The sequence below is a fragment of the Aulonocara stuartgranti genome (assembly GCF_965226115.1).
Source record: "Aulonocara stuartgranti genome assembly, chromosome: 4".
Lineage (NCBI taxonomy): Eukaryota > Metazoa > Chordata > Actinopteri > Cichliformes > Cichlidae > Aulonocara > Aulonocara stuartgranti.
The window spans coordinates 8,046,850-8,074,644 of record NC_138942.1 but is presented as its reverse complement, the minus strand read 5'-3'; the positions used below and the strand labels follow the sequence as shown (position 1 = coordinate 8,074,644).

Genomic DNA, 27,795 nt, shown 5'->3' with positions numbered 1-27,795 from the left:
CATTTGGCTGCAGATGGGTTGAGTCACTGTTTCCAGTCATGCAAATGTTCTGTTTATAAAGTTAGGGAAACCTGCAGTCATAAAGTATTTTTTCCCACTGAAAATGCTACGTCCAGATGAACAGAATCAACTTTTTGGGACTTATAATTTATTCTTCAATAATTGAGCAAATGAAAGTTGTGGCAAGAAAACAAAGAATGGACACAAACAGTCTGAAGAAAGTTTACTTAATAGGGAAGCTCAATGCAACAGTTATAAATCTGATTACAATTACAGATTTTTCTGACTTCTGCTTTTCTACAGTTGCATGAAGGTCAGTATTTATACAGCTATTTTTAAAGCCCACACTCCGTGGGTTCTCATTTGTGTGTCTGCGGTGGCAAGCTGAGTAATAGTTGATGTATTTTGTATTTGAAGACAACTGGAGAACTCAGTCGTAACAGACCTAGTTAAATTTTCTAATATCTGATTTATTTTTTTTTCCCTGTACACAGAGTTGGCAACTCACTCCTTCTAATTCAGACTTTATCCTATCGTTATTAAAAAGCTTTATAAATTAGTTGTTTTAAGTGGTACTTGGTGTGAAACCCTTGTAATGTAAAATCTTTAATGCTGCATTACAGGTTATTTGGCATGTTCATATCCTTCAACTCAAGGCTCTCTACTATAGCAGGTCTCACGAGTAAGCCATGATAACTTTTCTGACGAGTTCAGCTCTGACAAAGGAGCTTAATAAGCTGATTGGGTTGGGTTTTTTTAACAGGGTTTTCAAAACATAAAATTGAAAGCTCAGATTATTATTTATACATTTTTATTAGCACTACTTTGCGGTCAAAAACACTGAATATGTGTATAATTTATTTAAAATGTAGATATCGGCCTTATTACTTTTTAAAAAAATTATTGTTTTTAGATTCCAAAGACAGTACATTGTCCAATAACTGAGTTCCGTCATGTGCAGTGTTGGGGAAACCTGTAGTCAGCTGAGAATGAAGAAGTAACTTGGGTAAGTGACGAAACGTTTCTCCCATTGGAAACGCTACGTCCAGATGAACAGAATCAACCTTTTGGGATTTGCTTACCTGGATGATTAAGCAAACATTAAGACATTACATTATAGAAGTACAACTCGACGTCCTGTATGACACGCTCGGACCTCATTTTGGGAACCATATCAACACCGTCACACACTCTCAGTGTTGACTCTGCTCCATTCATTTCACTCTCCTCTGACTGAAAGGCAGACGGAGCTCTAGCGGTCAGACTCGCCACCACCAGCTCTGCATCCTCCGTCCTCGGAGTCAAACAGTCGGGCCGTGAGTTGCTCCGACGTTACTTTGTTTCTCCACATTTGGGTGTTTTTGCAGCTTGTGCTGGCGTGTGCGGCTTCGAGCATGCAAAGCAAGCGCAGTTACCGAAACAAGGAATCGGGGGCAACATGGACAAATCGGCAACTTATACTTTACAAATGCACTTTATATTTATTCATCTTTAGTCTGGAACTGAAGAAGAGCGTAACGGGTGAGCATAAAACAGCTCTTGCTTGATTTCATTCATGTAAAGTCGAGAAAAAGCAGGAAGGCAGTAACCATATTGTGCATGCATTTGTTTTGGTAAAGACTTCCACGCGGAAAATACATTAAAAGCTTCGCATTGTGGCTTTAGTGCTTTGGTATGCCACGAACCAAAAAGGCCAAGCAGTGAGTGGAACCAGATGTGGAGAAAAACTGGGGGAGGAGGAAAGAGGCTACAGGCTTAGTGTCTGTATAGTGATTCTTATTTATGCGTAAAGTTCATCAGAAAACACAAAGAAAGGCACCTTTTTGAGAGGCCTGTTTGATCTATTTTGGTAACGGATGGGAATCTTTAGACTGCTTTGTAAAATCGACTTGGAGAGACGCTTCATTTGGCACCCTGCGGGCAGATGTGACCTTTGCATCCTGTTACAGGCTGCAATTAACACATTCAGTCCGGCCCTACATAACTGTTAGGTCTGCACATCACCTAAAAACCCACATATTCTCCAAAGATTAGAAAAGAGGTAGATAACATCATTGTTTGCTTTTAAACGCCTGGCTTTAAATCAGATTTGCTTAATTTCTCTCAATTTCATGCTTGTCATCTAAAAGTTTGTCAGACTTACTAGGCTTAACCTGTCAGTGACTATTTTGCTTCATTTTGTATGAATGATTAAATACTGTGTACAAGCAGCTACCACAAAGAAATTCAATAAGTTAGGCAATGCATTCTGACCAATCTTCATTTAATATTTTCCATGTGATTAAATTGCTTCTTATGCTGTTTAACACTTTGAAGTTTGAGGATGTCAGTCTGCACACCAATCCATGACAAAATGTGAAATAGGCCTGAAAAAGCCTTTTGTGTGTGCGTTTGTGTTTTTCTTTTCCCTTTGAATTTGTGATCAATATAGTTCAATATGCAGTATATTTTGTGTTGAGGAACACAAAAGAACTTCAGAACATGAGTCAGTATATTGAAGGTCGTGGTTAGTTCATGAACTGGATTATGCCATATAAATATCCTTTTTTGTTAGTTTTGAACTGACTTGCACCTCTCTGCCATTGTCAAGGTTTTTTAGACCAAATGGATGAGATGTGAAAAGAATATGATAGTTTACTGATTTTAAAAGATGACATGCTGCCTCCTGATGTCCTGCTTTGTGGGTGATTTTGCAATTCATAGCCACCGGATTTACCCCCAAAATATCTTTGGTCTAAAATAGGCCAGCATTTTGTAATTGTTTTAAATCTTTAATTGGATGTTGTTTGATTTTTAGTAGATGCTCAAACAAATGATGGGTTTAAAAGGGATTAAGATATGTTTGGGTTTTGTTTTGTTTTTTGTTTGTTTGTTTTTGTTCTTTTTATATAAGTGGCAGAAAATAGCATGGCATGCCATTTCAGAATAAGTTTCACATCCATTTTCAGTATTGATGTAACATCCTCCAGCGCTAAGCTCTCACACCAAGCTTCCATTAAATTTATTTTAAAAATGTTTTATACAAGTCTCACAGTTAACAGCAGAAATAGAGCCGGCTTGTTTCTCACTTGATTTAACAGCTAAACCTACACTGTGATAAACTGTTATCACCATTACAAGTGTGGGAGTGATGGAAAGTTTCAATGGGGTGCACTTATTCTCACTCTGGGTTCTAAATTTGATCTGCACTTTCCCAGAGGTTCCTGTTCGCTCTGTTTCAGAGTGTGGCTGCAAAATGCAAATAGACTCTTTTCTCCAAACCCCTTCTCCTCAGATGAGGTAAAAGCCCATCCACAGTCAGGGTTGCTTCAAACGCCAGACCACCATAAAACGCCAATGAAGCAAAAGCAGCCAGCTGGAATTTCCTGTCTGTTTGTTGGTTGTCATTTTATCACACTGACCAGTTAAAGATCTGCTTTTTTTGTTTTATCTCATACATCTGTCAAAATAAGGTTATTTGGGGAAAAGACTTTGACTCATACAGTGATTTAGATCTTAGAGATAACTTTAAAAATACAAATGACGGGGAAATGAACAATCCACCTGGTTTTAATTGTCAGGCAGAAACAATCATTCACATTCAAAATAGTGTAATGTTGAGAAATTTGTTGAACAATGTTTTGAGCCAAGACTTGCTACTGACTTGTTGCCCGTATCTCTAAGTATTATTCTCCAGTCTGTTCCAACAGATGACTGCATTCAAGAATCTGAGGTTCTGGGAATATCTGGCTTTCCTGGCATTTGTTGCTAGTTGTTCTTGGCCATGTGTTTCAGCCTGTGTCTTCGGTAGGAAACCATTTTCGGCTTTGAAAAAGGGGGTGACAGGGCAAAGAAAAGGATGAGATCACAGCAGGAGAGTTGTTGTGGCTTAGCTTTCACAGGGCTCAATGACTTAAAGTTAATCTGGAATTCTGCACTCTCTCTGATTGCCCGGGAGTTTTTCTCACATCAAACATTCAGTCGTGTCGCCTCCAGGCTGGAATTAAAACTGCGAGTCTGCTTCTTGATGTCTGGAACTTCAGCTTCAGGTTGTCTAATGGTTCAAAAGCTTATGAGAGGAGAGTCTCATCCTGTCACTGTATTAATGTTAACCATATATTCACACACTGAAATTCATTCAGTGCAGTGTAATCCAGATGTTGACTGGCACGGTACTGTGTGAAACTCTTCCCACGGGCACTCTTCTGCTTAAAGCACTTCATTATTATTATTATTATTATTATTATCATTATTATTATTATCATTATTATTATTATTATTATTATTATTATTATTATTATTATTATTATATAACTCCTATTGTTAAAGGCTCAGAATAGCATCAAAGTGATTTACTTCAGTTTATCCCTCAGCCTGTTAACAAGTCAGCACTGTGTAACTTGAGCTACTCAAGTGTTCACACAACTTTTTATTTACAGTGAGACATGTAACTAAATCCTGAAAAAGACTGGAGCATAACCTCTTTGAGGCACACATCACTCTGTAATTGGAAAGCAGGAATGATTTACCGTTTAGAGCTGAGAACAAGTCAATGATAGAACATTTTATATGAGCTGGAAAGAATTCTTAGTGAGTCATTTTTAAGCAAAAATCCCTGCATTTTACTGGTTTTACTCCAGAAATGTCTCTGTTTGGTAGATTTCTAACTTCTAGGCAAAGCAGCACAGTTAAAAAAACAGAATCAGAAGATTAAATAAGTTAGAAGCTGCTAATTATAAAATTAAATGCTTTGGTTTGTGGCTGAAGGAAATACCGAAGAGACAGAAGACACTGGTCACAGAAAAGTCAGAAGTATATTTACGTTTGCCAGGCAGTGCAATAATAGAGTGAGTAGAAATACAGACACATGGAAAGATAGTTTTGCCTCAGAAGCATTCAGAATGTTTTTTTTTTTAACTTGGACGATGAAGTATAAGCTCCCACTTGCTTTTACCCTGAAAAGAAGTAAAAGCAAATGGCTTTTGTGCCCCATTCAGGCAAATTACTCCCTCTGATCTAATTCTTCTCATGATTAGAAAAGTGAGCTCGTAGTAAATAAGCCTATTGTCTCGCTGTTGCTGTATGAGTGGTTGCTATAACTTAAGAGCAGGTTGGCCTCATATCTGATGACATTGTACTTCAAACTGAACTGCTCTGCCACTGAGCTTTGGCCATTTTTTTTGCAATCAGAGCGTATATTGCTTTTGAGAAACACAGCCACAGAGGCTGAGAGCCTGTAGAAGGGCGTGTTGACTCCTTCAGATTATAGGGATGTGTTTTTTATGGCACTCATTATGAGTCTTCATTGTTTCGCCATCCATAAAATCAGAACGGGAGGTTTGTAGTGTTTTAGCTGAGCAATGGTTTGTCTAAGGTATCTATATAGAAAGAAAAATCTGAACCCTTGACCCCTTGACAGTGAATTAGTGATGACTTTTGACTTGAACTATTCTGAGTTGTCCCAATAAGGATTATTTTTCAGATAGTCCCTGTAATTGATTTGAGTTCCGTAAACTCTGAGAATCAATAGATGAATGGATTCATTATTAGTGGTAGGACATGGTGGCCCGACACCTTTCTTTGACACTTCATGTTGCCATTACCACAGTGCCCAGGGATTTTTCCATTTCTTACCCTTCTTCCTGGTCTCTTTCAGGAGCCTGCTGAGTAGGAATGCTGAGGGTCTCGCTTTTGTCCCTCAATCGCTAAACCCAGAACCACAGAGAACATATTTCTGTTTATTTTGGAAATATTTGTTCTGAAATACTTTTAATTTTAGGTCAGTTTTATGCTTCTGACTTGCCTGTTTTTGTCTGTTTTTTGCCTTCACCACGACACACAGCAGTGCCTTGACTGTCCTGATTTCTTGGTTTGTTCTAAAAAAGAAAAGAAAAGAAAAGGCAGACTTAAAATAAACCACAAACATTTTCTGAAACAGGGTGCTGGGTTTTGTTACAGAAAATCTTTGTCATTGAAGCTTGCATCCAACCACACAGGATGTGTTCTTTTTTAAATAGCTTTAGTTTTATGGTAATGTTTTATTTTACTTGGGATAATGGTAATATGTGAATACTGTAAGGCTCTGTGCAGCAACACCAGTCTGCAGGCATCTGCAGCTTCTCAGAGAATCATTATAAAAGGGCCATAATACCAATATAGACATCAGAGCTGAGAAATCTGAACAATATGAGAACTCCATGTTAAAGCGTGGGAATGGCGTAAATTCTTGAAACCTGAAGGATGGAGAAATGATTCAACCTCTATCACTAGCCTTGAATTAAAGACATTCACAGCCATTTTTTAACAGTTTATAGCAGGTCATTTTTGCAATTCCCCCCTGCCTAAGACTCTAATATAACTTTTATGAAGGATTTTAGGGTCACTTTAGGATTATTAGCAAATTAATTCCACTGCAGTGTGTCACACTTGGACATCAGAGTCCACAACTTCCACTAGTTCTACACTAGATATTGATCCTGCCTCTGACCTCTGCTGCTCCAGCAGTTGCTAACAAGATATTGTTTTTATCAAAAGCTAGATTGAGTGCTAATGTTGTTTCTATCTCTCTCTTTGCGCAGCGCCTGCCAAGTCTGATGATTTTGCTTTCTACCTTGAGGGCCAGGGCAAGTGCCTGGGGGTGCAGGATCGCTCCCTTGCCCTGTCAGCCGCTTGTGAGGAACCCAACCAGCGCTGGAAATGGGTGACTCGGAGGCGGCTGTTCAATTTGGGCTCCTCCTTGTGCCTGGGTGTGATCGCTAATAACAGCAGCTTGAAGTTGGATAAATTTCCTTTAGGAGTATACACCTGTGATCGCGAACCCCCCAAAGTACGCTGGAGCTGGAACTGTGGCCAAGTGCTGGACAACTTCAACAGCTATCCTCTATCAGATCTACCCTGGAATCTGACAGTAGGCCGTTCCAAATGGACTCTACATGGTGGGCTGCAAGATCTGTGCTCCAAAACAAATCAGGGTAGGTGTAATTGTTATCAGTTCAAATTTGCAGTATTTATCTAATTGGTAGATAGTCTTTATCTGTGTTTGTGCCAATACATCTGTCACTCTGAAATAACTTTGTTTTTAAAACTAGCATTCCGATAAGCAAAAATTTAAATAGAATTAATGAAAGATTAAAAAACAATTGAAAACACACACGAGCCAGTTCTTTTGAATTAATTAGTCATATAATGTTTTCTGATTTTTATAAAAGCCACAAATAGTTAATTAATTTAACACGCATATACTAATTAATTTCTAGTTGGTTGAGCCTCTTTTGCCTAAATGACCTAAAGCAAATGATTCCAGTAGCTCAGTTCTGTGAAATAATCAGGAGGAATTCTAAATCATTCATCCTTCAGCTCAACTTAAGAATGCCTGGTGGGAACTGTTCTCCTCGGGTTATTCTACTGTATTTTTGTATTGGATTATGTGCTGAGGAGCTCCTCCAGAAGACAGTTTCTTTGTGTTTTTATGAGTATTTTTTGTTGTTATTCTGATTTTTAGGGTATTTATCCTCCTGCATTACACAACTTCTCCTGAGTTTCGGCAGTCTCCAGAAATGTTGTTAAAATGCTATGAAAATAATGAAACCCTTGGTGAAAATCAAAAATTCTTAATTGTAAGTCTTCTTATATCTGATATGTTCATTTCAGAGTGTTTTTAAAGTAGCTCTAATATTCATGTTATAAGCCAATGCATGCCATATATTTACTCCAAACTGCAGTAAGCTGTTAACGTTCAAATAATTTATTCCTTTTGCACAGTAACAATAAAATGGTTTATTATCTAATAAGATTGTTCAAAGGCAGCTTAGATCAAGATTTAGTTTGGGGGTTCACAAATGTTGAAGACTGAGTGATGTTTTAGGAATCCAGCATGATTAAGAGACACACTGAGAAAAACATACTCGCACTAAAGAGTGTGTTTATGATGTGTCTGTGCCAAGAATGCTGTATTATGTTGGTATTCTGTGTTAGTATTAGTCTACTTTGATTGCTGGAAATGAAGAGTATAAATTGAAGAGGAATGCACAGTTGGCACCCTTCTGCACGGCTGCGTCATAGCATGACATAAGCTGTGGATGAATTAAATGTTGCAAAGGCGCATTCTTTCCTACGGCCTTTGCAAAATCCCATAAAATGTTACAAAGGGCTGCAACTGCAACAGGCAGCACTTTGAGAAACCCTTAAAATCACAAGTTCGCTTCTTCTTGCTCTCGCATAGAGATGAATATATATTTCAAAATCATGTAAGCTTCACAAAAATATCCTTTAAAAATGTAGATTGGATTGAATGTTTGTAATTATAGACTCACCTGTATGACTACATAACATCATATGAGGTCATTGTATGATCACACTGAGTGAGGTCATCATTCTCTGCGTGTTTTCTGCGTCTGTGTGGCAGATAGACTTACTGCTGTGGATGCCACAGCTGTATCCGATCAAATGGATTTTAAAACATGTTGCTTTTAGGGAATGCTAGAGGACTGGCTGCCAGCCGGAAATCCAAGGAAAAACATTGTGTGTTGTGTGTGTAAACTCCGGTAAACACACACAAGTTGTTCTTGACCTAAAGTATATTTGTATTTCGTATATTTAGTTTTCTATCTAGATTAAATCTGACCATTGTGGTTGGTACCCAAGCCCCATTTCCACTTTAAGTTCCATTCTTACCATTATCAAATGTCACAGTTGTTCTTTGACAAAATTTTACAGCTAGAGTCGGTCAGCCATATAAATCTGTAGTTAACATGCTGTGCTCAGCTGCAGTTAACACAAAAAAGAAAAGTCGCCCTTTTATATTTTTCTCCCCTTTTCTTGTTTTGTGGCATGCAAACTGGGAGGATTGACATTTTTAACTTTCAAGTGGCAATCTTTACAACTTCCTTTATGAAGTCTGCTTGCGCATGGAGAGGAATGCCTCTGATATTAGTCAGCCGAGCATCGGCTCCTCTGCAGCCAAAGAGCCGGTCAATGCTAAAGGCAGAGAAGAAAGTCAGGGAGGGAGCTTCAGAAATCTTTCCTCTCTCATTTAACATGTCTGCCTCACTTTCCATTGGCGTGACTTGTTTTGGTAGCACCGCAGATCCAGCCTCTCCCTCTCACACTCCCTCGCTTTCACCCTGTTTTTCACACTGTACTATACTTGTGGAATGTGGAGACTAAAATGGCGAGTTTAGGATGGAAAAAAAAAGTAGAAATCAGACATAATTTCTTGTTAATGTATAATTTACGATTTTGCTTTGGAATATAATTAGTTGGGGCTAATCGTTTCTAATATCATAGGAATTTCTGAACTCTTTTTGCTTGATGTTCATGATAAAAGACACTTGGCTTTCTGGAAACCCCGCCTGTTTACTCTTCCTTCCGCTGACCACTATTTGACTTTACTGTAAGCTCATCCTCTGTTTTTTACCCTGAGTTTGATTATAAAAGCTGCTGAGAAAACATATAAAGTATTTGAGTTCAGAAAAGTTCACAAGCATAGCTCCAGAAGAAAACAAACACAGACTTTCTCTGCTGCTCCATGCAGGATTTTAAAGTCTCTCTTGTGTTTACTCTGCAGAGATCTATACAATTCAGGGGAACTCTAATGGTCGCCCCTGCTACCTGCCCTTCCTTTATGATGGCCAGTGGTTCCACACTTGTACCAGCACTGGCCGTGAAGATGGCCATCTTTGGTGTGCCACCACCTATGACTATGGCAAAGACGAGCTTTGGGGATTCTGTCCTGTCAAGAGTAAGTTATAGTCTTATATGTTGATGTTACAAGATACTGTAGTCTTACATTTATATTTCTCAGTCCTCAACATTAAAGTGATTCTTTCACTTTCCTCTAATTTTTTTGTTAATTTCTTTGCCCTGTCAGGTAATGGCTGTGAAACTTTCTGGGATACTGACCCGGTCACAGACAGCTGTTACCAGTTTAACTTCCAGGCAACCCTATCATGGAGCGAGGCTCGGATCAGTTGCCGGCAGCAGGGGGCAGACCTGCTAAGCATCACCAAGCTGCATGAGCAGACCTACATTAATGGTAATGTGCAGAGGTTCACTGCTGTTTGAAATATGCTTTATTCTTGATTCTTTAATGCAATTATATAAAGTGAAACCCTATCTTTACAGTTCTATGCCATTACATTTTTATGCTGTGATTCACAACATAACAATTGATCACAGTGGAAAAGTAAAATCTATTAGAATTTGGGTTTTCTGGGAGATTCTGGGTGTTTCTTGCACTTCTGTTAGATGTGCTTTCACCTTCTCAACTCCACAATCAGTGACTATAAAAACCTTACAGTTCTGGTGACATGTGATAGATTGGCCACTTGTCCAGGGTGTACCCCATTTTTCGCCCAGGGACAGCTAGGATTGGTTCCAACCCAACTGAGACATTTTACTGGATATGTTGATGGATGGATGGATGGATGGATGGATGGAAGGATGACCATAAAAATAAAAGCAATATGCAGATGTGCCTGGTGTGATCCCACTGGACTCAGTACCTCAGGCTGTGTAACATATTGGCAAACAGAATATTTGGTTTGCAGATTCACTCTGCCAACAGGAATATTGAATTTTGGGGGTGATGTGACTGTCCTGCCAATATTAGGCTACACTTAGACTGTTGTTACATAACTATTGTGTAATCTGCCTGGTGCAGTGGTGATTGTTAAAGTCACAGCTAATCTGACAGAGTTGAGTAACTTTTTACTTTCACATAGCAAAACCATTTTCATTTATCTTTTTACTTATTTTAAGAAGATGTTGTTGTTGTTTAGGTTTACTCACTGGTTACAGTGCTGCTTTGTGGATTGGCCTCAATGACCTGGACATCAGTGGAGGCTGGCAGTGGGCCGACTCCTCACCACTCAAGTATCTCAACTGGGAGCAAGGTTGGCCTGTAAAAACAGTTCAAGCTTTTCTGTCTTTTTAAAGCTTGAAGTGTCTGTGATCTTTCTTTTTTTGAATGTTTATTTCCTGCAGATGGCTGAGAAAAAATGCATGCTTGTTTTTAGTTCAGTTCTCAGTTCAAACACCTGCTTGGCAGCTCTCTGGTGCAACCACAGTATTTGAGCCTGAGAGTATTTTGGGATTGACACCCTGGAAATCAGTGATTTTCTGAAGAGTTTGTCTCTCTTACTCATCTTCAGAACAGCCAAATCACGCTGAAGAGAAGAACTGTGCTGTAATAAGAACTGAGTCATCAGGTCGTTGGCAAAACCGCGATTGTTCAGTTGCTCTTCCGTATGTCTGCAAGAAAAGACCCAACGCCACCCTTGACCCCTTCACCACTGGTTCGTTTTTTTATGTTTCTTAATGCAAACAGTAATACCACACTGAAAAAGTCCAACTTTGATGGGTTTTATCTCTCTGGTTACACAGATTCGTGGGCAGATGATGAGAAATATGAGTGTGATGTGGGCTGGCAGGCCTTCCAGGCTGGTTGCTATAAGCTTACTTCAGAGAAAACTGACTGGAATACAGCTCAGAAAACGTGCCAGAAAATGGAGGCCAACCTGGTTAGCATCCACACTCTACCTGAGCTGGAGTTCATCATACGTGACCTGAAGAAAGGTGTGTTTCTTAGTGGGGGGTTTTTTGTTGTTGTTGTTTTTTATAGTACTGTACTATTTCCTCTCAAAGTCAAAAATGAATCAAAGTTAATGTTTTTCTTGATGTTACCACACTTTTGTTCATCAAATGTTTCTCAAATAGGTTTCAGCTTTAACTGGACATCTATGTAATGCAGATTCCTAGTGCCTCTGCAGCAGACTTCCTACAAATAACCAAGTTGAGGGAATAAAACCTTTGTTTTCAGGCATAATGTAGACACAGGATTTTTGCCCAATAAGGAGAGTTTACATAACTGATGTTAAAGCCCAGTAGATTCACAAAAAAATCCTCAAAATTTAACCAAAATGTCTGAAATTTTATGTTTTGTTTTAAACACATGGGAGAGAACATGCTAGTATTTTAGCAGTGATTATGGTGTGAATTTTAAAAGAGAATTTCATTTTAAAAGCTTGATTATTTACTCTAATATACCATGTTAAAAATAAAGTAAATAGATAGAAAACAAATACTGTTTTACAATTTCCCTGCTGTGAATCCAGTGAATCTTTAAAATGTCTTATGATGAAAAACTTTAAAATTCTGCTTATAATGCAGTTATATATTAATATCATTGGATATAATAATTTACTCAGCAAAATTGATCAGTTTTAGACAAATTTAGAGAGGCAAGGCTGAGATGGTTTGGACATGTGCAGAGTCGATATGTTGAGCAGAGGATGCTGAATAATGCTGCACACAGGAGGAAAACACGAAGACAGCAGAGAAGGTTCATGAGTGCAGTGAAGGTGGACATCCAGAGGGTTGGTGTAACAGAACAGAGTGCTAGGAATAGTGTGAGTTGGAGGCAGATCCCTGTGGTGACCCCTAATGGGAGCAGCGAAAAGAAGATCAAGTTAGTGTTTTTTGTTTTACTGCCATGTGCTGAAAACTTTTAAGTTTGGAGCTATTAAAAAGAAAGCAGTTGAAGCCTTTATGAAACAGTCATGTTGCTGCAGAACAGTAATCCTCTTTTAAGACATTCTGCACATCATAAATCTGCATCACAGTTTTGAACGTTAACAAATGTGGCAGTGGTGATACAGCATACACTGCTGAAACCAGTACTGTTAGATTTCATTGCTTGAAAAGTTCTAAAATTGTCCTTAACTTGATTTTAAAAAGATTGCAGCAACCCTCTATATGCCTCCAATCTTCATGATTAAATAAAGAGGAAACCAGACAGTTCTCTCCTTCCTTCTCACATTCTTTCCTGAGCTTGAAAACAGCACACAAAGTGTGGAATCATATTTTTAGTCATGAAACCGCTCCAACGAATTACCAGACCTAATGGAAAATGTCACAGTTGGAACTTAAGCCTATTTCTTTTGTCCATAATCATCTTTTTAACCCAACAGTCTGTTTTTTGTTTTAGACACTGAGCAATTGTGGGTAGGGCTCCATGACACTGACATGCAAATGGACTTCCAATGGACTGATCACACTCCTGTTATCTTCACCTACTGGCATCCCTTTGAACCCAATAACTTCCGCAACACCCAGGAAGATTGCGTCTCCATGTGGGGACCTGTGAGTGATCCCTTCTGCACCCTCACATTAACCAGGGGGCCATAAGAATGCCACAGTAACAGACCCTGACTATCAGCCAGACTCCGTTTGTATATATTTACCAGCTGTTTTCTCTCTTTCTGTTTGTGTCTTGCCAATGATGTGCAGGAGGGCCGCTGGGATGACAGCCCTTGTAATCTGACCCTGCCCTCCATCTGCAAAAAACCAGGAACAAAGAGTGATGGGAAGCCACAGCACCAACAGTGTAAAAAGGTATAACTCCTTTCTTCTCTCTATACTTAATTTTCTCCTTGACATTTACTGTTTATGCTTTAGATTACTGGTAATTGTTTCATTCCTACTGTAGACACAGACTTTTTTCTTTCTATATTTCCCTCTGTTTTACCATAAATAATGTATTCAGAGCTATTCAGCATAGAATTCTAGCTGTTGACAGGATAATTATTATTCTGAATATTTCACCCATTCCTTCACCTTTGGCCTCTTTTGCATGTGCTCCGCTCAATCTCTCACTCTTCAACTCCACTCCACTGCCCCCAGACTGTAACTGGAATATAAATCATAATTTAACTTGGAAAGTAACAAGGTGCACCACAGAGACTGAGTCCTGCGCACATAAACTATTCTCTCGGACAAAAAAAACTCTAAATAAATTAAAATAATTGTGTTTCTTTGTTTCAACATGTGTGTACAGCAAATACAAAAAAAAAGATGTGGCATCTGTGCATCTGTCCCTGATTATACAGCTCATACTTCTCTCCACACAAGACTTTACACCACTTGTACCTGACCATCGCTGGAAGCATTCACTGTGCACGTACTACATTTACGGGCCTTTTGATTAATGTTTCACACAGCGGATCACTGTAGCGAGAAGAGAAATTACAGCTCATATCTGTGCATCTTTATGCCCTTCAGCAGTGTTTTCAGCTATATATTTTTCCCAAGTACTGATTTATGATGTAAATGATCTCAAGTTGAGGGTCGTGTTGCTTCTCAGCTGTTACATTCAGCAAAGCTCTGCATATGGACGGACCATTTGTTTGGTGTAATGAATCCTTGCCTCCCTGTCCCTGGGGACCGAGGCATCATGGGTGGTAATGTGACAGGGGTCATTTGGCATGGCCTGTGCTGCAGGGTCTTGCAGCCGTGCGGTTTGTCTCGAGCAGATGAGCTCACTTCACGCAACATGTGAAACAACAATGACAGAAAGCCCACTGACTGCTTCAGCAATATTGTGCTGCTTGATCCTGAAGCCATTTACCCCATCTAGTGCTGGGTTCATTTTTCAGAAAATGTAATGGATACTGCTGTGCTGTTGTTTCACCTACTCACTGAAGCCGTAACTTTCTGTGATAGCTGTTGTTTTTCTGCTTTTTTGGCTTCTAGTTGTACTATTTTAATTATCTGGATAATTCACTTGCTTCAAGACAGTGACTTTAATAACTTAAAGAAGTCCAGTCACCTTCCTTTCCAGCTCCTAAGACTACAATGACCTGTTTGACTGAGAACCCACACAGACACTTGCTTCATGTGTAAATAATCAGGGAGGAAATACATCAGATTTGATGCCACAGGCAGGATGGGTAATACAACTGGAACTGCTTATGGTCCTTCAACCAGGCTGTGTTGAAAGGAGGTCCTAAAATAATTGAAAACTGAACTTGGTGTTTCCCCACTTCCCCACATGTCCTTCCTGCACTCAAAAAATCTGTTGTTGGATGAACACAATTTAATCATGGCACCTTTTTCCACGTGATTTAACCAAGTACTATAACAGATTTCTGACCATGTCAAAGCAACACATTTGGGATTTGGTGGTTTAATGTAATCAGATTATGTTGGATCAACGTAGTATACTTGCATTGACTTGAAGTATGTAGAGTGAAATTTGTTTTAATTCATTCTACACAGGTTAAAAACTTTAGGAAAATGCAATGAAATCTTGTTGTTTGAACAACTACTATGTTAATCAAGGCAATTACTGCTAGTCATGCTTAATGAACCAATATGGGGGTTGATGATTTCATAGAGACAAACAACCATTTGCACATTCATTCGTAATTTAGAATCACCAATTAACCCAACTCTAATTACACACTGCAAACCAGCCAGATTGTGGATTTGAACCCAGGTCCTTCTTGCTGTGAGGCAACACCACTAACCATCATGCCAAAAACTAGGAAAGCTATGATTACAAGGCTTGATGTATGTTTTTGTCATTGACAGGTTAAACCACAATAAATAGCGATAGCATACACATGGTGTGGGTGTAGTTGTCTGCCTCTTAAAACTCCAGCGTTTTTCCTGCAGTTTGACATCTAATGTGATCTTGTGAACTTCATGAGTCCAGGCAACTAACCACTCTTACTAGATTGTATCATGTCATCTCAACAAGAACAAATTAAGTTGCTGAATTTCATGCAGATGCTACATGATTTAATTACGTTCGCCATAGAAAAATGAAATTATTTAGTTCAAATTACAAGCTTGAATCTTGTACATGTAACAACCACCCAATTTCATTTTTTGAGTGTGTATGGAATTACAGCAAACTGCAAAATGAAAAGGTGTCTTTACAATGTGATCCCAGACACTTTTTCATGTCACATAGCTCCCTCAGGCCTGTGAGATGGACTTAAGAACCGACCTCTGATGGCCAAGTGTGTCTGAGCTCACATTTGATCTGGATTGTTTCAACTCAGCTAACTGCCTCAACAATAGTGCTTACTATTTCAGTCATCTGTGTCTTTCACCTTTAGAGAGCCACCGTTCCTCATACTAATATACTCAAACTAACAGATTTTCCTGCAAGCCATACATTAGCAAGCTAAAAATATTACCCCCCCCCCCCCCCCCCAAAGCTTCCCTCAGCTGCTTTAAAAAAGCTTCGGCTTGTTTTTCAGCTGTCAAGCCCACATCATTATTGTTTTAACTTACTTTCACTGCTACCATAGTGCTTTTTTCTAGAAAGAAAAATGCTCGGAAAAGCAACTTCATGCTAGCTTCTCAGTATAAAAGACACACATTAAGGAACTTGTTAAAGAAATGAAGGGAAGGCAAGTTATAGTTGTTGTTGGGGTTTTTTTCTTAGCTATATATGTGCTTTGTTACAGCATCAAAGGGACTTATCCCAATGTGCTCCATTGTTTGTGTCCATGTTTTGTGTGAGTAAGTGTGCTGGGAATAGTGTACTTCCATCTACAGAACATCAGCATACCATTTGTTGTCAAATGATGGATGGCATATGGGTGATTGTTTATGCTTCTATATAATTTACATATAAAAACACTGCAGACTAGCAGAAATAAATCATTTATGTAGCGTTCTGGAAATTTAACATCAGTCAGCACGGGTTGTTTAATGTTTTGAATGCAACACAAGCAAAGGGTGGTTAGCAAAGGGTTTTGGGGAGGTGTAAGTTTCAGGAAATAATGCTTCTCAAGCAGCTGAAACCTTTGGGGTTTCTGCCTAGATGGCAAATGTGGTTGTGCAAAAGGCCTAGGGTTGGGTTTATTCACACAGTGCTGTATATAACCTGTCTCTCTCTATCGTTCTCATGCAAAATCTCACCCCTTCTACATGTTGGCTGCACTCTGTGTCTGTACATGACCACAGCTACAGTACATGAGGTGGCAGGAGGGACTGAGTCCAGGAAAAGGTTTTTTTTTCTTTCTGCAAATGGAAAATTATCAGCTTTCTGTTTTTACATACACTAATTTGTGTTTTGTGAAAAATATCATTCAAATGCTTTGCATGGAAACATACTATATGCTGTATTTTTCCTACAAAAAAGTACAGCGTGGTGGGTCTTGCATGATTTTACATAGTTCGTCTAACTCTTTCTGGTGAAACACAATGAATTTAAACTGCATAACTCAGTGGTCATGATTCTGAGAGAAAACATTTTCCAAAAATAAGTATGATTGTCTCCGTGTGTGCTTTGATGCACTTTGACGTTCACACTTTAAACTAGAAAATTTGAAGAGTTGCCCAACCTTTGTAGATGCTTGCTTTCTTTGACTGGTATATTTATTTTGTAAGGCTTTGGTTTTTTTGGTTTTATAAGTCTCCACATCCTGTTAAATTCCTCTCCTTTCTTCTTAGGGCTGGAAGTGGCACAGTCCTGCTTGTTACTGGGTGGGAGAAGAAATGCTCACCTTTGATGGAGCCAGAAAGTTCTGCGAGGACCAAGGAGCCACACTTATTACTATCACTAACAGGTAAATACTGCACTGACAGGGAAGCGATTTTACCCTGCACCGATTAAAAGTCAGTCCTAGTTCCCTAAAACACCTCGTCGCTTTTAAAGGTTTGAGCAAGCCTTCGCCAGCAGCCTGGTGTTCGGGCGCTCTGGAGATTCCTTTTGGATTGGTCTTCGTAACAAGGGAAATCACGGTGCTTTCCAGTGGATTACCAATGATGAAGTGTCCTACACCCACTGGAATCGAGACCAGCCAGGTGGGTCACACTTCAGATTTAAATTAGCAGAATGGCATGTACAGTATGACCTGATATTGTACTGCTGGTAACTGTACTGTTGTTACAACAATTGCAGAGCAACTTTAAATCAGTTATTATTGATATACTGTAAACCACTGACGATTTTAAACAATCTTCAAAAAAAATCCTTTAGCACCATACATCCACTGAACAAGTTTTTGCCAGTAAATAAGTGCTGAGTTTTTCTTCTCTGATAATATACAAGTAAATATAATATAATGGAATCCATCTGCTAGCTGGGGCTCTTTCTGCGGGGAGTTTCCATGGATTATTTTGTATTTGCTTGGGTTATCTCCAAGTGCTCCGGCTTCCTCCAACAGTCCAAAGACATGCATGCAAGGTTAATTGGTTATTCTACAGTTACAGTACGTGTGACCGTTAGCATGAAAGGTTGTCTGTCTCTCTGTGATAGCATTGCTACAGACTGTCCAGGATGTGCTTGCCTTTGATAGTTGGGATAGGGCTGTATTATCACTAAACTACTTACATTAGCCAATTAGTTTAAGGATTTAACTGATTAATTATCTCTGCTTTATTTTTTTCATATATTTGCTATATTATTTTTAAATTGTTATATTGGGGGGGGGGGTCTTGTTTTGTTATAATAATAAGAATAAAATACAGCTGTGTTCAGAAATTTACATACACTCCTCACAGTCATGAATGTTATGCCAATTTGGGCCTTTTTATGTTTTTGTTTTTTGTTTTTTTACAATTCTTTTTCCAGGTGATTGAAAAAACAAGAATTGGTTGTACAGTTTGGTTTTATTTTTATTTGTGTCCAATTCTTGTTTTTTAAGGTAATTAAATACGTATGCTGTACAATCATTCCACCCTGGAGTTTTTGTATGGAGAATTACCTGTTTGATTGACTACAATTAACAGAAAAGAGAAAACAAAATGAAAAGAGGAACATGCAAAAGTTTCTTGTTTTCTTTTTTGTTGCTAGCTGCATTATGCTTACATAATAGCAGGTCATTTACAATAGCCCCTAAGATAAAAGTAGGTTAGTGAAGTCTCTTAATCAAAATGAATTCTGTTTCAGAGCCAATTTGTGATTTAATGTGCAAAGAAGAAAACAGATTGGTCCCAGGTGTTTTATTCTTTTGCCAAAATACAGATTTAGAACAACATTTAGAGGCATTTACTTCTTAGGCAGTCTTGATTAACAGACAATCTGCGTGTCTTGGAAAATAATCAGCAGCAGTTGCAATTAGCCTGAAGGGTGCTTTTGTGCTACTTTTAATTTAATGTTTTAAAATTGGACTACTTCTTGGGAAACTTTTAACAACCATCAGAGCAGCAGAGAAGGAAATTCTGTCAGTAAAATATTGACCATTGTGGAGTTTAGATCTACAATGGAAACAATTTCTAAATCAAACAGATGCACACTTGTCACTAATGGATGTAAAGATGTAAACTGTCTGAACTTTACTCAGTTTAAAACAGATGCTTGTGCTCTTTGAAGCGTTCTCTGCACTTTTCCTTTGCACAGTATATGCCTGCACCATAGTTCTGCCTGACATTTCTTCCTGATTAAAAGAGAGCTTGAAATTTCTATGTGCAGCATTCTATCACTTCCCATCAGCAAATATGTCATCCTTATGGATGAACCATAAGGGAGGTGAGTAATAGAGCAACAAGTTATTTTAATGCGTGTTGTCTGTACTGAGAAAGGTTAAATACAAGATTCAACAGCCATAATTGCCCAATGAGTAATGCATAATCACATTTTCCCCTTTAGATCATTTCCACACATTTCCACAGTGCAGCCTCTTTTCCTCTCCACTCACCTACGTATCGCCCCTGTATCTATTTCAGCCAACATTAGTAGCGGCTGTGTTTCTATGGCGACGGACACAGAAGCAGGTCTGTGGGATGTGAGGGAGTGTGCATCATCAAAGGCCAAATTCATCTGCCGTCAGAACCAGAACACGTCTGTGAGCCCCGAGCTCCCCGTCCCTCAGCCCACCCCGAGCCTCAGCGGGTCCTGTCCCAGCGACTGGAAGAGCAACAGCAACCTACGCTACTGTTACAAGGTTCAAAATTAAAGTGTTATTAGAAAAGAAAAGAAAATAATTATACTTCTTTTATAACAAAGTGGTGTGGTGCTCAGACTTGTGCAGGTATGGAGTTAGTTATATCTTGGTGCCAGATGGCATCTATGGGTGGCATCTGCCAATGACTGGTGAATTTTTTGCAGCAGACCCTCCCATTGGTTCTAAATTGGGTTGCACAATTTTGTGTTGCCATGCTGGCACCAGGTTTTCTTTTCTTTTTCTTTTGCGTTTCAGTAGAAAGAAATGAATTTTTACTTATGGAAATTTTAATCTGCCACTTGTAACAGAAATAATTCTTTCAGCAATCAACAAGATTTGAAGAACAGAATTAATTAAACTGAATGACATCTTCATCATCTCTGTTCAGGTGTTTCATTTCTCCCAGCTGGAACAGAAGTTAACTTGGATGCGGGCTCATAATTTCTGCAGGAAACATGGAGCCAACCTGCTGAGTATCAGTGGCCCTGAGGAGGAGCAGTTTGTTTTGCAGATCCTACATGAGGCTTTTGGGTGTGTGTGGATTGTTGTTTAGATGATATGCCACATTGACAATGGCATGGATAGTGGTGGTGAGGCTGATGGCGATGATGTGTCCCCACAGGGAGTCAGAGGAACATGAGCAGCACTGGTTCTGGATTGGACTGAATCGCAGGAACCCCATGGACAATGGAAGCTGGAAGTGGAGTGATGGACTAGCTGTGAGTCATGATAACAAGCAGCCTACATGTCGAGTGATGAAAAATACTTCAAATGCAATCTGTTTAATCCTTGCTTGTGTCTCAGTTAACATACCAGAACTTTGGTCGGTACTACTACAACATACGGCAGTGTGCTGCGGCAGACTTGGGTAGTATGACTTGGCTGGCCATGCACTGTGACTCTGAGTTAGACTGGATCTGCAAGATCCCTAGAGGTAAAACAGCCGTGGACTTTAAGCATAAATCGTGTGTTGGATCAATACATATTGTCAAAACATATACTTGTTGGTCGTCACAACTTTTGTCTTGTATTTTTAGGTAGTGTTGAGAAGGTACCAGAAATCACTGAAGGTCTGTCTTATTTTCATAGCTTTCTTTTTATCACCTTTGTTTTTATTTTAAAACCTTCCTTCTACATGTCAACGTTTGTTGATGTTTTTTAATTTCCTGGCTCCATTCAGGCACCAGTTCACCTGAATGGATTGGCTTCCGGGAGGCTGAGTATAAGTTTTTTGACCACCGTAGCACCTGGGACCAAGCCCAGAGGATTTGCTCCTGGTTTGATTCCTCATTGGCCTCGGTTCACTCAGCAGAGGAGCAGACATTCCTGGCCAACACTTTACGCAAGGTATGGTGCTCGTCATCATTTACAGGAACTAATTTAGTCCAAAAATTGAAATTAATTGCCATTGTCTTGGCAAGCAAGTAAAGTCCAGCTTCATCATTACAGAATCTAACCATTACACTATATATAACTACAGTTATTTATATAATTAGACATTTACAGTGATACTGTGGTATAAATCTGTAGTACTCTTTTTTTTCTATAAACAGACCTCTTATGCCTAGACACACTTTTTCACAGTTTGTGTCCCACCTTCAGATGTCTAAGGTGGAAGGTGACCTCTGGTGGCTGGGACTTCACACCTATGAAAATGACGGCCGCTTCCGATGGTCTGATCACTCGGTGTTAAATTATGTGGCCTGGGCCCTTGGCAGGCCGCTTCCAATCAGCAGAGATCGGAAATGCATCTGCATGTCAGCCAACAAAGGTAAGAGCAGCTGGAAAGAGATATAGTGAGAAGCTCATTTAAATCCAGAGTATTTCCATTAGCGTGTCTTTCTCAAACCCAAACAGAGGACTGGGCTGATCAAAAGTGCCACTCTGACCTGCCTTACATCTGTAAGAGAGTGAATGTCACAGGGACCGCTCCTCCAACTCCACCATCCCCTCATCCACCATCAGGGTGTCGTGATGGATGGTCTTCCTTTCAGCATAAGGTAGAGCTAAAAGTGTAACAGCATAACGCATTATGGTCATTTGTACGAATGATGACTCAAATGAATTTTGCATGCAGCCAGTAAAGTACAAGAACTACAATAACAACAGAGCACATGCTGTATTTCAGGCATCCTTATGCAACTTGACTACAGTAAAACAGCGATATTGTCTGCTTGTGTAGTGTTTCAGAGTATTTGATCAGTCAAACCGAGTCACATGGTCCGCAGCCAAGCTCAACTGTGAGAGTCAGGGAGGTGTCCTGGCAGTGATATCCAATCATTTGCAGCAAGGTAATTAAAGGAGAATACAAATGGCATACAGTCAAAACCTGGGGGTGGACGAGGTGTGTCATCAGACTGTCGTGCAACTTATTCTCTTCCTCACAGCTTTTGTCACCACTTTGCTGAAGAACGCCAGCGCTGAACTTTGGGTGGGTTTGACTTCAGACTCTAAAGCAAATTTCAAATGGGCCAAAGCTGGCCTGCTCAGCTACACAAATTGGGCACCTGGTGAGCCTCTCGACAACAGCGGACCACACCAGAACAAGACGCCGGTACTCACATTACTTTTTATGTCATGGCTTTGTCATCAGTCTGTTCCTCTTCTAAATATTTCACTGTCACCCTTCAGGGAAACTGTGTGGTGATGTATCATGAAAACTTGCAGAAGAAAACAGGCATGTGGGCTTCTCGAGCATGTGAGATGGAAAGTCATGGCTTCATCTGTCAAAGACAACAAGGTCTGATAATCACTTATTACTATGACAGTGTAATTAAGAAGTGCTATAATAAGAATTACATATGTTAGTTAACTATCATATCTGACTTCAGAACAAGGTCTCCCTCCGGCTCCGGCCCTCATTCCTGCCTCCCTGTCTAAGCCCGTGGAGCTGGGGGGAGTGACGTATCGAGTAGTGAAAAAACGCCTGGATTGGACTGGTGCTCTGCACCTCTGTGAATCTTTGAATGGGACTCTTGCCAGGGTGAAGGATCCGTTCCAGCAAGGTTACCTCACACTGCTTATAAACAGCTTGCGCCAGCCAGCCTGGATTGGGCTTTACAACTATGGAGTAAGCCGATTATAATTAAAAATACAAATATCAGTTGAAAAGCTTTTTATCAGTGTGAGAGAAACTGCAGTGAAATAATTTTTTATTTTCTGGTTCAGGGAAGGAGCTTTACCTGGCTGAATAATGAAGATGTCACATATTCAAACTGGAATGATGGAGAGCCTAGTCTGATGGCTGGATGTGGTCACATGACCACCACAGGGCAATGGACTGTGACTCCCTGTGATTCGAGACTAGATGCTGCTATCTGTCAAATGAGTGGTATGTGTGTATCAACAACCAAATATAAGACTGCATTAAAAAAGAATGCTAATAACAATTTAGTAGGACTGAATATTCTTTGACAACATTTTGACTTACATTCAAATGTTTTGTTTTTGCCAGATGAGCCTGTGATTCATCAGTGGATCTACCCTGGCATGTGCCCCCAGTCTCTGGGAGAGTGGGCTTGGGTCCCTTTCAGAAACCACTGTTACGCCTTCAATTTGCAGCTGCTTAGACTGCAGGATGATGCACATAGATCCTGCAAAAAAAGTATGGAAGCATCTCAGAAACCACACGTCTCCACTAGCTTTATTGTACAGCTTGTACAGCTTATAACACTAAATTGAAAACCAATTAAATACAAAAGCCCTGTCCTTGTCCACGGCAAACATGATTGACAAAATACATCAATAATACTAAATTTAGCAACGTTGTCATTCAGCCTGGGGCAGAACTGTTCTGTCTCCCTAGTAATCAATTCAGTTTGGTTCCATCTCTGTTTCTTTCTTTTTTGTCTCTTCTAGTCGGAGCAGAACTTCTCTCTATCATGGATGAGACAGAGAATGGATTTGTATGGGAGCACATCCAGAGTTATGCAGAACAGGCACATGGAGCTTGGCTGGGTGTCAGCGTGAAAGGTCCAACATTATTGCCTCAGCCTGTCTCTTCTATGTCGCTCTATAGCAGCAGATTTAAAATCCATGCTGACAGACTTGTGGAAGGGAAATGCTTGCAGTTTATCTTTTGTGATTCAGTTTATTTAGTATAATTACTAAATGCAAGCGAGTCTCCTTATTCCAGAAAAGTTCATTTACTATCTTATTATTAGAGTAATTTGATAATTTATATGAAGTGCTACAAAACATATTTGGTGAGATGGTGAGAAGATCGAATTTTTAAGCAGAGTGTGTTTTTCTTTTATGCAAAACTAAAGACAAAGTCCTTGAAAACTGCACTCTGAATATGTTTATGCTCATGCTCCTACCACAGGTAGAGGTCTAGTGTGGTCTGAGGGCACAGAGATGCTGTATACCAACTGGGAGGGACATGATGTCGTTTCTTCTGTGCTCTCCATCAACTCCTGCTTCTGGATCCAGAGCAACACTGGTCGGTGGAAGCCGGGCTCCTGTAGAAATCGCACACACGGAGTCATCTGCAAACGGCCTCGCAGTAAGCACAAAGAAGTTAATTGAACTGTCATGTTAAGCAGCATTTGCCAGTCATTATTATGTTTCTTAGTAATTTGCTAAGGGAAATGCCTAAATTATGATGCAGATTCTTAGCACACTACTGACTGTTCAATATTCCATCCGCAGGTGCTGAAATCTTAACTTCAGACGGTAAGTTTTGTTCACAACTGCTAAGTTATTCAGCTCATTTGAAGCCAGAATTGTGTGCGCTTATCCAGATTTCCATCTCTCCTTCTCAATCTCTACCCAGTAGATAGTCACCGCCTGCCCACGCTGATTGTTGTTATGGTAGCGGGCCTGGTGCTTGTGGTGCTGATTGTTGGCGTGATCTACTTCTACCGACACCGAACTGTTGGATCGCGGGGCTCTTATGAAGGGGCCCGCTACAGCCGCACCAACTCCAACAGTGCAGAACAGGCCGAGAAGAATATCTTGGTGTCTGACATGGAGTTGAATGAGCAGCCAGAGTAGCCCGAGCCGCCCTGGACTGACGGACCAACCCGGGACTGAACCCGACCTGACACAGTAGAGGCTGATTTCAAAGTGCTGAATACACGTTGTGGCATGTATCTGTTTTTGCTGCCACTTTTGAAACCAAAAAAACCGAGAAAAAAACAAAACAATAAAAGATTTTTAAAGTGCTGAAAGGCTGTGTGGAGCGCAGCAGATGTTTATTTTTTAAATTGAAACCCTGTCTTCAAAATCCCGTTTTGCCAAAATCTTACAGTTTAAGTGATTTTTCCCTTCACAAATCAGATACCTCCATCTGCACAGCTCTTTCCTAAAAAGAATTCAAGAAGGCCATAATGGATCAGATGGGAATAATTTGTCCCAGCTGGAAATATTCACCATAAAACCAGTTTTATGCAAAAACTCTTTGCTGCCTTCCCTGGTGCCAAAGTCAGGTTTTTTCTCACATTGTATATTTTCTTCCTATTTTGATTGACAAAAGAAAATTGCACAGCTACGGATCAGTTTCAACAACATTTTTCTGTCATCTGAATATCTGCAGTCTTGTTCGGGATCAAAGTCATTTTTCTGATTTGCTTTTTGGTTTTTTTTCTTTCATTTTTTTGCCACGTCAGTATTAACCTGAACTTGAACTTGTTTTTTGTTGGTTCTTGTGTAAATGTGTCTTTCCCACTGACTTTTCAGTATCTGTGCAGCTGCAGAGAAGTGTAACTCATAATGCATGTGTGGTTTTGTGAGCCTGCCTCCCTCCTCTTTCCTGATGTGACACGTCGGCACCAGCTGTCAGGCGAGCAGAGGAGGAGGAAGAAGTCTAAATGTGAATGTGTGGAAGGTGAAAGGGACCAGTGACCTCAAACCGTCTGAGGGCATACACTATAATTGTGCACATAAGTAGAAGTTTGTATTGAAAGCTGGTCTTTAAATAGACTGCATTGTCTTTTTGTTGGTATAGCAGGTCTGAAGGTTGTCATCAAATGATCAGACTTTGAGCTTCCATGACTTTATGATCTACATTTCCGCACTTTCTTCCATTGTCTTGATCTGATTCGGTCTTACTTGTTGCCACTTGCCTTTAGTCATTCTCCTTAAGGCTCAGTAACTGCTCCCAACTTGTTTGTTTTGGCTTCTCACGCTGCCATCTGGAGCTGATTCAGCATTTTTAAGGGCAGCAGTTTCTTTGTATGCAAAGCAGTTGTAATTTGATATTTTCCTGATTAATCATTTTAATGACCCTTTATTCACTTTTCCCATTCTATGTTATATCTGTCTGTCTCTTCTCTTTTTGTCTTTTTAATGATGCTGGTTTGACTTATATAAAACCCTTAAAAGACATTTGGACGCATACCCCCCTTTTATGGAATGCTGGCCACTTAAACGTCGAATTCTCCTGCAACAGAAAACATCGTTCATGTGAATGACACAGTTGCAAATATGAGAGCCAAAAAAAAATGTCTAAAAACCAAATTCAGTCGTTTTAAGTTTTCACATTTGCCTCATCAAATATTTTCCTTGCCTTTTGAGTGCATTTCTGTCTTCCTGTTTAGAGGAATGCTTTGGAGCCATTTCAGTCTGAGGCTTTTGGTGTTTCACTGAAGCTGTTATGGAAAAAAAAAAGAAAAAGAAAAAAATCACAGCCCTTTTTGCTCTGTGAGTCGGACTAAGATTGAGGGGGAAGGGAGAAGGATAGGGAGTAAGTAGAAGTGTGTGTTTTAGTGTGTGCGCAGTCTCCAGCTGTGGAATGTTGAGTCGGCAAGAAGAGCTCAGTGGCACGTCTGGAACCAATCAGCAAAGGAGGGCTTTGGGACATGAAGGTCAGAAAAAAAACGGAAAAAAAAATAAGTAAAGAAAAGGGGGAAAGGAGGAGGAGTGTAAGGAGGAGCTAGAGATGAAGGTAGAGAAAAAGGAATGTTAAAGGTGCAGGGGTTTAGTCCGGGCGTGCTCTGTCCTCTGCTGGTGGATTGCTGTAAAGGTTTGCCTTTATGCGCAGTAGATGTGAACCTACTGAGGTGATGATGTAAAAGTGAGATAAGCATCGGTGTGATCCCCAGTGTGTGTGATGCAGGTTGGCTCATGTCCCTGTGAAGATACCTGAAGCACCTGATAATTTGTAAGTTTTTGTGTCATTTTTATATGAAATGAATAAAAGTCTATGTTCTGAAAACTTTTGTTTTCACGTGAATTATCATTAATTCCAAAACAAACTCTTTTGTGACTGTGGGAACCAGTTATCTGTCAAGGCCAAGTGCTGACTTAGTCCCACTCTTTTGCAGCGAGCAGGGAGGTGGATTCAACCATCAATGTGGAAAATGTGGGCTGCAGTGTTGATGTTTTTCACAAGAGGGCACACCTCACCTGCTGTATGAGACCTCTGCTGCTGAATGTTGTTATCTGACTCCCACACTTGTCTGTAACTGGTTATTGTGTGTTTCTGACATAACTACTTCTTACACTTTCCTCATTCTTTTAATAGATCAGCTGTTCTGTGCGACTTAGGTGTTTATGTCTGATATGCTGCTGCTACTGCTGGGAATTACTACATTCAGTTTAATTGTGTCTAGTCCAATTAGAGATTGAAAATTATTCTGGAAAAAACAGACTTTATTAGGAACACCTGTTCAAAAATTTTTTTAAGTCATTAGCCAATAGCACGATTCAGTTACTCAACTCAGTGCATTTAAGCACATAAGCATAATGAAGGCAATCTGCTGAAGTTCAGTCTCAGCATCAGATTGAAAAACAAAGGTGACTGATGTGAGTTTAATGATGCCAGAGGAAAATGGCCATACTATTTATAGCTGATAGGAAGGCAACAGTAACTCAAAATAACCTAGTTTACACCTAAACTATGCAGAAAAGCATCTCTGAATGCACAGTAAGTGGAACCTTGAAGCAGATGAGCAGCAACAGCAGAAGACTACAACCGGTTCCACTTCTGTCACAGGAAACTGAGGCTACATTTCACACAGGCTCACCAAAATTGGACAATAGAAGGTAGGTCAGAATTTGGCAATAATGTAAGCATACAGTGGTACAATGGATGTTTTCTTGGCACACTTTATGGTCCTTAGTACCAAATGAGAATCATTTAAATGCCACATCCTACCTGAGTACTGTTGCTGACCATCTCCATCCCTTTGTG

General features: G+C 39.8%; 1 protein-coding gene across 2 annotated transcripts; it reads left to right on the top strand.

The window, feature by feature from the left end:
• Positions 1–1,209: 1,209 nt before the first annotated feature.
• On the top strand, positions 1,210–26,817 carry mrc2 (mannose receptor, C-type 2). Of its 2 annotated transcripts, none has more exons than XM_082529944.1 (29): positions 1,210–1,521; positions 6,558–6,950; positions 9,545–9,718; positions 9,848–10,012; positions 10,758–10,871; positions 11,130–11,273; positions 11,362–11,553; positions 12,965–13,119; positions 13,267–13,371; positions 17,227–17,342; positions 17,432–17,580; positions 19,444–19,661; positions 20,050–20,192; positions 20,284–20,380; positions 20,466–20,595; positions 20,699–20,731; positions 20,842–21,008; positions 21,264–21,432; positions 21,519–21,661; positions 21,844–21,952; positions 22,049–22,215; positions 22,293–22,401; positions 22,493–22,731; positions 22,830–22,992; positions 23,116–23,265; positions 23,520–23,633; positions 23,986–24,165; positions 24,312–24,335; positions 24,436–26,817. In XM_082529944.1, exons 1-29 carry the CDS (start codon positions 1,395–1,397, stop codon positions 24,654–24,656), a joined length of 4,410 nt encoding a protein of 1,469 aa, XP_082386070.1. In that variant the 5' UTR covers positions 1,210–1,394; the 3' UTR covers positions 24,657–26,817. The 2 variants fall into 2 exon arrangements, with proteins under 2 accessions (XP_082386070.1, XP_082386071.1); XM_082529945.1 differs by having other exon boundaries at positions 1,211–1,521; positions 24,439–26,817.
• The last annotated feature ends 978 nt before the right edge of the window (positions 26,818–27,795 follow it).